The sequence below is a fragment of the Aedes aegypti genome, chromosome 1 (assembly GCF_002204515.2).
Source record: "Aedes aegypti strain LVP_AGWG chromosome 1, AaegL5.0 Primary Assembly, whole genome shotgun sequence".
In the NCBI taxonomy this organism is placed as follows: domain Eukaryota; kingdom Metazoa; phylum Arthropoda; class Insecta; order Diptera; family Culicidae; genus Aedes; species Aedes aegypti.
This window is the reverse complement of record NC_035107.1, coordinates 122,553,821-122,564,636: the sequence shown is the minus strand read 5'-3', so window position 1 is coordinate 122,564,636 and position 10,816 is coordinate 122,553,821. Positions and strand designations below refer to the sequence as shown.

At 34.9% G+C, this 10,816-nt stretch overlaps 1 protein-coding gene across 1 annotated transcript in view; it reads right to left on the bottom strand.

The window, feature by feature from the left end:
- Positions 1-4,844: 4,844 nt before the first annotated feature.
- The window catches only part of LOC5567048, a 133,072-nt gene continuing 127,100 nt past the window's right edge, over positions 4,845-10,816 (bottom strand). The window contains exon 3 of the mRNA XM_021846862.1: positions 4,845-5,560. Within this exon, the coding sequence (XP_021702554.1) occupies positions 5,317-5,560 (244 nt within the window). The 3' untranslated portion in view covers positions 4,845-5,316. The remainder of the gene's footprint in view (positions 5,561-10,816) is intronic.

Genomic DNA, 10,816 nt, shown 5'->3' with positions numbered 1-10,816 from the left:
AAAACTGGTTTTCTGGCTATAGAGTTTTCAATTCAAATTTCTCATCAAAGTAGTCTATGAAATACTTTTAGAGCTTTGAAAAATGCGTAATTTGGTGAGTGAAGAAACTCGCTATCTCCTTTCGTTTAGGAGTTATTGTTGTTTTTCTCTCAAAAACATGCCTTCTTTGATTGTGAATATCTCTGATTGGGGCAAACATAAAAAATATCTTTTGACGGCATTCAAAAGGCAAAATAAAATTGTATATTATATCAAAAAATTACAGATGTGTTATTTTTGTAACTCTAATAAAATGCCTTGAAAAACAAAGGATTTTAAACAGAAAAACTTTAATAACTTTTGAACTAAAATAGATATCATCAATATTTTTACATGAAAATTTGCGTTTTGTTAAGTTCTTAAAGTCGTTCATAGACTGCTTTGACGAGAAATCTGAAATAAGAAAGATAGGGCTTTAAAACTGTTTTGAAGATTTTCATAATATGTATTTCTATATTATTTTGCATTTTGAGCATGAAAATGAAATTTTAGACAAAAATGATCTTCTACAAAATTGTTTCTAAAAATGTAAGCTTTCATACTGTGTCATTTGAAACTAGGGTGGTCCACAATATCACACACATCATATAATCAACTTTTTTATTTGCAAAAATACTGGTATATGCTCTTAGGCAAAGCGGTAGAACTTAAAATTTTGATCAACTTTGCCAAAAAAAGTTTTTCTGTAGCTCAAAATTTGACCAATCTAGAGCATTTTTTCCTAATCATCGCAGGGTGGTCCAACAAAAATTAGTTTTTCAACTCTAGTTTTTTTAATATTATTTTCTCGTCAAAGTCGTCTATGAACGACTTTTAGAACTTAACAAAACGCAAATTTTCATGCAAAAATATTGTTGATATCTAATTTAGTTCAAAAGTTATTAAAGTTTTTGTGATACAAAATATTTGATTTTCAAGACGTTTTATTAGAGTTACAAAAATAACACATCTGTAATTTTTTGATATAATATACAATTTTATTTTGTCATTTGAACGCCTTCAAAAGATATTATTAATGTTTGCCCCAATCAGAGATATTCACAATCAAAGTAGGCATGTTTTTGAGAGAAAAACAACAATAACTCCTAAAAGGAAGGAGATAGCGAGTTTCTTCACTCACCAAATTACGAATTTTTCAAAGCTCTAAAAGTGTTTCATAGACTACTCTGATGAGAAATTTGAATTGAAAACTCTATAGCCAGAAAACCAGTTTTGTTCGGACCACCCTATGTCACTGCAGGAAAAAAGCTCTAAATCGGTCAATTTAAGAGATACAAAAAAACTTTTTTTGGCAAAGTTGCTTGAAATTGAATGGTCTATAACTTTGCTGAAGCATGTATAATATAATTTCTACAAATAAGAAAGTTAGTTACACAATTTCTATGAAAATGTGGTCCACCCTAATTTTCAATAACACCAAACAAAGGGCTCAACTAATACAAACAACTTTGTAGAAGACCGTTTTTGTCTAATGTTTCATTCTAAAGCTCAAAATGCATCTTTCCGCATAAAACTGATTCCTGGACCATAGTGCACTGGTTTTAAAGGAATGCGGGATGTTTCTCATTGATGTTAGAAAAATCTAAAAAATAATTATCTGTGAAAAATCGCTGATAGATCTGCGGATAAATTCTTTGAGAAACATGTTCCCATTCTAATTCCTTTTAATTACTCATGAAATACTTGTGGAATTTTACAAGGAATCCTTGGATTAACACCTGGAAGAATATTTTTTTTGCATGAAGTCTGGATAATTTTTTCTGCGATTTTTTCAAACACTCATGTAGAGGAACTTTAGCATGAAGTTCAAAACCAAAGTTGGAAAAACTTTTGGTAAACTCTTTGAAGAATTTGTGGAATGAATCCTTGCTTGGTGATATTGATGACATTTTTGGTGAGACTTCTAGAATTTAGTGTACTATTTTGTTTGGAGAAATCCTCAGTAATTCCTGAAAATCATTAACAAATTAATAATGAACAACTGGAGGATACTTTAAAGTAACAATTGATAAAAAGTAAATTGTAACAAGTACATTGAGGACCTTCCAGTCGAAAATATTAAAAGAATTTCTAACGAATTTCTGGTGGAATTTTTCAACAGATTTTTAAGCAATTCGATAGAGATTCTTCGATAAATTTTTATGGTGATCAGAAAGTCTGGGAATAATTTTCTGTGAGAATCCCAGGCGAACTCAGTAAAAACTGGTTAAGGAGTCATGGAGAAAGCACTGAAAAGTACGAAAATAATTCATGAAGAAATTCCCGTAGGAATTCACAGAGGAATATTTTCAAAGCACATGGATGAATACCTGAAAAAAATCGTGGAAGCACCACAAAGGACATTCCTTGAGATTTTTTTTTGTTAGAATTCCTAAAGGATTTTAAACTGGATTACAGCAATAATGAATCTTTTCCGTAGCGAAAATTGAAATTTACAAATATAAATGATGTACCACGAAATGAGACAAATAAATAAAACAGTACAAATTTGTTAACATTACGAAATTTGTGAAAATCTTGATTATTGCGACCGACATTACTTCTGTAAAACAAGTATTTGCTAGGCCCCCCCAGGCCCCCTCCAGAAAAAAATCCTAGCTACGCCAATGCTTGTTTGGCAGGACGCTTAACATGTTGCGACGTGTTTTTGGCGGTAGACGGAACACCCCGTATTCCATTTCCCCGAACGGAATCACTCCGAATGCCATCACCACAAATTCCATATACCGGAATGATCCATTACCCCGAAAGACATAACTTCAAATTCTGAAATCAATGTTTCAAGGTAATTGTATATTCAAGGAAAAAGCATTCTGGAATTCGGGGTAATGGTACATTCGGGGTAGTGGCATTCAGGGAGATGGCATTCGGTTTAATGGCATTCGGGCTAATGGGGTAGAATTTGTCAAACCACCGGCTTCTTCAAGTTGCCGTGTTTTTACTCCGTTTTTGCCCACTGTGGCAACGCCTTTAGGGCCAATGACGACAAGGTGAACTTTTCGATGATGACACGGGCACCGAGTTTTAGTGCTCTAGTTTTCCCAGTTGACCGTTAAAACTGTCGGAATGTATCTTCGACTGACAGGTTGGTCTTTCGACGGGCGACACCTAGTCTCAGAAGAGCGTACTCGAGGAGCGAGGACTCGAAACGATTTCTTGGGAGCCATAAAATATTCACGTCAAACGACAGCCGGTCGTAAATGTTGGCTGGATTGGGATACATTCATGGCTGCATTTTGATTTTAAATTACATTACTATTTATTGGATGTGATTCTGAAGCGTTGAGTGCTGGTTAATTCAAACTTTACTAGCAAAACAGTTCAGCTTGTTTCCAATCGCTCGTTGACGAAAGGCAACGGAAAAATTTCCATTTGAAAAGTTTATTGCGCTTAAAATTTTCGAATGATTTGCTTTGCAATTTTTATATTTCTTCGCCTTCTCATATTAATCTTTACCTAGTCCTCCGTACATCCAGCTGACTGCCAAAGCTCTTGTCTGCAGGGCATATACATTTTTGCAATTCTACGTGTACGATTTGAGGAGTTTGACATTCTGACTGGTTTTTACAAACTAAGCTTAGCATTGCCACTTAAGAAACAGTTTTCTTTATGCCAAACCGTTGCCAGTGAACATAAAAAACTCCGATGCACAGTGCAACAATTTTGAGGTTACACTGTTAAAAATAATGAAGATTACACGTCATGGAAACTTTATTCATCCGATGTAAACATGACGTCATGTAAATTTAAGTCTGAAATCATGTAAAAATAGGTTATATGTCATGTAATCACTCAGGATCCTGCTGATTTACATGACATATAATTGAAGTTTACATGATACATTATGTAAATATCCATGATATTCCACGCTCCAATTATGTGCATTATACTTCTCAGAAATTTACACGTTTCGTTTGAACTGTGTATCGATTGTTAACAAAATTCTGGTTTCTGGATCCTGAAAGTACACATCCATATTAGCAAAATCCTATTCGAGTATTGAAAGATTAGTTCGAAATTTGGAGTTATGTCTTTTTCAATTTTTTGATCGATACTATTTTTTTCAGAGATAAACCAGCCTTTGGCTGAAAATATCTCTAATAAAGATAAAATAAATAAATAAATAATCTTTTCTTATGATTTTTTTTGCTTAACTGATCAATGGATATTGTGTTATGTCGTTTAGTAAGTTGTCGGTCCCGCACTGTCAAAGTTATCCACATTATCAACTTAAAGCGAACTTTTACATTACCTTACTCTACAATCAGAATTTATCAAAACTCTAGATTCTTCAACGTTGACAAAAAATACAACAAAACAACTCAATATCCGTCTGCATGAAAAAAAAAAATGTTACACTCAATCTTGCAGCAACGGATAATGGGACTTGGTTTACCCTGAGCACATCCGGCGAGTCTTGTGTGGTGTATGATGGTGGCATATTTTTACGATGACGTTCTTCGCTGGAGAATGTTCGATTTGATAGGAGGAGAAATGGGTAAGAATGGGAATGGCTGTAATGCGGTTTTGCTTTCATTTTCATTTACTTTTATCGCCAGCCTGGATCTAGTGGGATTGCCACTGCTGCTGTTTTAGTTGTAGTTGCAAGATGGGTAAGGGTATGCGATATGTCTAATGATATTCGACTGGGTTTGTGCTTTTAAAAAATTGTTTCTGGTTTGCAGTCTTATAAAGGGCTCACAAATTTATTTTCTTGGTTCCAGCGTTTCGATCCCAATTTGGATTTTCTTCAAGGATAAAGAATTATTTGCGACTGTCCAAAAATATTTAGCCTGTATTTTTGTCGTATTATAAAAAATGGGATGTCAGTTTAGTAATTTGGTACTATCATCTGTTCGCCTCCACTTGTCTAAGCTTCTACCCACAATTCACCGTATACTAGTCACTATCTAGCTTTCACTTTTCAAACGATGAGACCTAACAATTTTGTGAGGCTTGTCTTGCCTAAACACCGTTGGATCGTGGCACTATTTGTGCCACTGGATTCCCTCTCCAGGGAATTCTGCGGAATAACGTTTCGAACGCTGTTTGGCGGAGTCATGCGATATACCACATACCCTGAATAGTTCAGTGTGTCCCACAGCCGGAGGGTTCCGATCGGACGGATTGTGGTAAAACTAATGAGAATGCTTCGGCACTAATCTGATGCATCCAAATTGGATTGCACAATGTGTATTCTGCTGACACCCACCACTACCAGCTAGATAGTGATGGCATTTTGCTCTGCTGGTTCTCTCCGTTCGGTTCTGGTCATTATCAGATATTCCACTCACCTGTACTGTTGACGGCGCTTTGCTTGAAACGTTCCCCGGCTGGCAGCAGGTAGAGAGGGCCCGATATTTGCACTCCATGATTCAGTATTATGCTAAGCATCCCGACAAACACAATTACCCAGCCCCAGTCGCCCTCCGGGTAGTAATGTCTCCGAAGGGTGGACGCTTTCAGGGCAGCCTGGCCGGTGATGCATCGGTGGTCGTCGCACGGGATTTCCGCTGTGGCACTGAAATCAAAAAAAATATGAGAGAACGAGTTTACTTTGGGTGGGTGAAACAGTGCGGCTAAAAATATATCAACACATTTTATGTAAAAGATCCATCATTCTTAGGGAATTGAAAAGCAGTTTCTCGCTCTAAGTTCAAAGGATGATTTAACGAAATTTAAAGTCCTAGGGTAAGTGTACCAGTTATGGACATAGTGGTTCCCTATTTTGCCATACGTGATAACTTTAATGTCTTGAAATTTTGAAATTTTGTGTGTGTTGTAGTAGTTAGATTTAAGGTATATTTTGATGTTCAAGCATTCAAAAAGACTTAAAATGTGAAAGTTTTCAAAATGTCCCCTATGGCCAAATAGGGAACCACTATGGCCATAACTGGTACACTTTTCCTAATGAATTTAGATAGATCAGTCTTCAAAAAATCTCACTCCAAGAGCTGCTATGATCCAAACTTTCAAGGCAAGATCGTTTGCGCGAGCTCAATTTCTTTTGATCAAGGCACGCATTGAATCTTACCTCTTGTATGAGAGGATTCAATCCCAGGTTTGAATCCTTGATGATAGTTACGTCAAACGCAACGATGAAAATCCCAGTAAACACAAGTCGTATACGATAGCGCATAAGAGTACAAATGTGGAGGCGATATACGTACATGCGCCATAAGGCTGCATGCAAAATGTACGTATATCGCCTCCACATTTGTACTCTTATATCCCTTCATATACGATGGTGTGTTTATTTATTTATTTCGTCAATCAATAGTAGACTACACATTTGCTTAATTCTATGTTGTATTATATCTTAAGGAATTAAAATATTGTCTTAGCTTTGTTCGCGACATGGTCAGATCAATTTCTGTGTAATGCTGATTATAAAGAGACATCATTCGATTCATTGGGCCGAATTTTGCATAGTTAGTTCGATGATTATTTGATGCAAACAAATTCCGATTTCTTAACTGTCTAGCGGGCCCATTCGATTCTATCACCATGCATTTTTATATGCGGAGACCACACAATACTACAATATTCTAGAACTGATCTTACATAAGCAATGTACAAGGTTTTATTCGTATATGGATCCCGAAAATTGTAGCTAAAACGCTTAATAAAGCTCAACATATTGGTTGCTTTATGGATAATCGTATTATAATGATCAGTAAAGGTAAGTTTAGAATCTAATATGACACCTAAATCTCTAATCTTATCGCACTTTTGAACAATTTGATTTCCTAAAGAGACAGTAATCTGTGGTGTATTCTGTTTTCTGCTATATGTGATTAAATTACATTTTTTGACGTTTAATCAAAGTAAGCTTTTGCTACACCATTTATCAAATATACTTATTTCATTCAGATAAATGTCGCTATCTTTGTTACTATTGATTTCCATATAAAGTTTCATATCGTCGGCATAAATCAGAATTTTAAGATGTTTAAGCACATATGAAATATCGTTAACAAATAATATAAATAACAATGGACCTAAATGCGAACCTTGGGGAACTCCTGATGTAACGTGAACAGGTTTAGACATTTTTCCCTCAAATCTAACTATTTGTTGGCGATCTGTTAAATAAGATTCAATCCAGTTTGAGGAGTCTCATCCCAATTCCCATTTTATTGAGCTTGAAAATCAACATAGGAATGTCTAGTCTGTCAAATGCCTTACTAAAATCGGTGTAAAGTGCTTCGACGTGGTTACCTCTATCCATTGCATTCAAAGTGTAATTTACAAATTCCAAAAGGTTTGTTGTAGTAGAACGACCTTTATAGAAACCGTGTTGTGTATTCGTTATTCTATGTTTTATTTGGCTGAACACATTTTTATTTATAATTGATTCAAATAGTTTTGGAATGGATGAAATAATAGCAATTCCACGATAATTTCGAACATCAGATTTTCTACCAGACTTGTAAATGGGTATGAGATAGATCTTTTCCATTCTTTTGGAAATCTGCTCATTTCAAGTGACTTGTTGAATAGCCAAAATAATGGTGCTGTAAATTCATTAGCTAAGTTTTTCAGTAAAATAGGTGGGATTCCATCGGGCCCTGATCCTTTGGTGGAATCTAAATTCTTCAGTCCTGTTAAAATGTCCTGTAAAAGTATTTGACTTACACCGATATCGCTTGTAAAATCAGGAAAACTAGAAAAATATTCAAAGTCACGATCTTTATCCGAAAAGTTAGTAAAAGTCTCTTGGAAAAAAGTAGCAAAAAGATTGCACATACCATCTGGATTATCAGCTGCTCTATCATCCAATGTCATTTTAGATGGAAAATTGTTAGACTTCATCTTCGATTTAGCATAATTGAAGAAATTTCTAGGGCAAGATTTTAAATCATTTTCTATTTTTGTGTTGTACTCTTCAAGCGCAGCGGATATTGCTTGATTAAGTTGGTTGACAATATACAAATAATTTTCTAAACTTTCTCGAGATTTTTGTTGCCTGTAAATTTTATGAGCCTTTTGCTTACGATTTTTTAAATTAGTTATTTGCTTATTAATCGAAACAGGGTTTTTTGACCCATTTCTACGACGTCTTCGCAATAAAGGAACTTCCATTTGAATAATTTTCGACAAAATTGAATAAAAATCCGTCACGGCGATTTCTAAATCTCCCTGGTTTTTCAAAACGGATTGCCAATCCATTCTATTGATTTTTTTAATTCCGTCATAATTAGCGTTTTTATAATCAAAGAAATTCTCAAAGTCACAGTTGTCAGAATTGTGATTATTGTGAACAAAAATTGAGTACTCAATAGTTGTGTGAAATGCTTCATTTTTCCATAGTGGAGAAACAGATTCATTCACACAGAAATCATCCATAATGTTTGAGAATAAGAATAAGATTTACTGGGATGTATCTAGTTACCGTTGATGATTAAGTGTCAGGAATAATTTGGTTTGTTAGGACATATTTTTACTTCTACTGTCCTAGCTTCTACTTAAGTATATTTTTTAATTTTTGAATGTTTCAGCGACATTAGTGGAGAAATTAAGTTGATTCTAGCGACCCATAAGTAAGACCATTCATACGATATCTGAGCTTTTTTAACCAATATGACAATATTTCAGACTAATTTAAGGAAATGCATCTGTAGAAGTCCCTTCAAGTCTAACGCATCCAATTTTAGTAATTATGTTCCAAAAAGTGCAGTTTTCAAAGGTCGTAACTATAATGGCACCAAACCGTATGATGTCCGTATCGCAAAATTCAAGCAAAACTGACTCGAATTGGTTTCAAGGATGCAGTCGTCCCTTGTTCAGTTGGAGCTCTTAAGAGAACACTTGGATGCCAAAAATATTAAATTAAAAATGAAAAAATAAAATTATTATCATTGAACAGTTTTGTAAAGAATTGTTTGTTAATTCCTTTTCTTTTATTGCAAGCGAGATCCAAAACTAAAACCCCTAGAAGTCCCTAGATCCTAAGGAATTTCAACCTTTTCACATAAGCAGCAGCTATAGCGTTGCACGTAGGAAAATTATTTATCTCTTCATAAAAAAGAAGAACCCTGCTCTAAAAAAACGTCATTGACCGCTTCAAGTGAGCTCTCTTCCTGACAGGGATCTTGCGTTATTTTTCCAGGGCGTTTAAGATCAATCACCTAACTTATCTATGGAGAAATTTCTGGCTTGCAGTCTCGAATTCTTTATTAGAACAGTTTTTTTACTGTGAAACAATATCGTTTCAATGTAGGATAGAACAAAGAACGGCAAAAATTCCTCCAATATTCGAGGTTACAGTCGATACTTCACTAATATTCTGATCTCTTGATTTTTCAAACGACCCAAGCTAAATGTCAGATCTTTTGATTCCTACCATGAAGGGTGCTTACTTGTGGTGGCCATGACCGTTCGCAAAAAGCTGGGCAACTGTCAGAATTCCACACAAAACTGAAACAAACATCTCCCATACAGAGATTGAATGATGACACATCGTGAGTAAGGATTCAATCCTGGGATTGAATCCCTAGCAAAATTACGCTCACTGAGATCGGAAAATGAGGATTAAAAACAAAGCATGCTTGTTTGAATCCTGTAGTAGAAGGATGCTCTTTGAAGACTGAGATAGATCAGTTACGAAGCTAGATCATCTTTTTTTTATTAGCATTATTTCAAACATTACATTCATTTCTTATTTCTATCATCCTAATTTGGTAAAACCAATTTAAGATTTTATTAATATTTTGTTTACAACATATTACATTTCATTTGCTACAGCAGTTCAGATTTTTTACAGGTGAGTTGATTTCACCTGCTTATAAGAGAGAAAAAAACACGTTTTCAATTTACTTAACCTACCTTAACCTAAATATATAACGCGTTCATCGTGGCAATAGAAGATTGCAACGATTTTTGTCTAAAGCTATTAATTATTTTATATGACATTTGTTCCAAAGTTCCAACATAGGATACTCTATGTACCACATTAGTACTTTACCAGGGAGAGAGCTTCAGAATCATTTTTATTTTTTATTTCGAATCCTCTGCAGAGCATTTTTTCTGGTATTACAACAGGTAGTTCATATAGGTACAGCATATAACATGACTGGCCTGAACATTTGTTTGAATATCTAAAGATTTATCTAGTATGAGCCCTAGATACTTAACTTCATCTGACCAATTTAATGGAACCCCTCTCAACGAGACAACATTTCTACTTGAAGGTTTCAAATAACCCAGTAAACACAAAGTCGTATACGATAGCGCATAAGAGTACAAATGTGGAGGCGATATACGTACATGCGCCATAAGGCTGCATGCAAAATGTACGTATATCGCCTCCACATTTGTACTCTTATATCCCTTCATATACGATGGTGTGTTTACTGGGAAAGAGCTTTTGGTATATGTGGGGATATTATTAGTTGAGTTATGGAAGCATTAGTAGAAATCTTCCATTTTTGCAAGTATAAAGAAAAAATATCCGAACAATATTGCAATCTACTACAGATGACACGCAGGCTTCGTCCTTTGGCGGAGAGACCTGTGTCATCCGCAAATAACCCAGTAAATCACGTATCGTAAAATAATGTGCGACCAAAATCACATATTCGTACTCAAAAATAAGAATCGCACAAGATGTCGAATGGAGCATTATCAAAGTCAACACAAGTTGTATATAAAATACTAATACGATTCGTAAACGACAATCTGTGTTGACAGCAAAGCATGTCGTAAATAGTGCAACATAGGATCACGTTAAGTTCTTTAATCCGACAGATCATATACCCGTCCAGAAAGTATCATA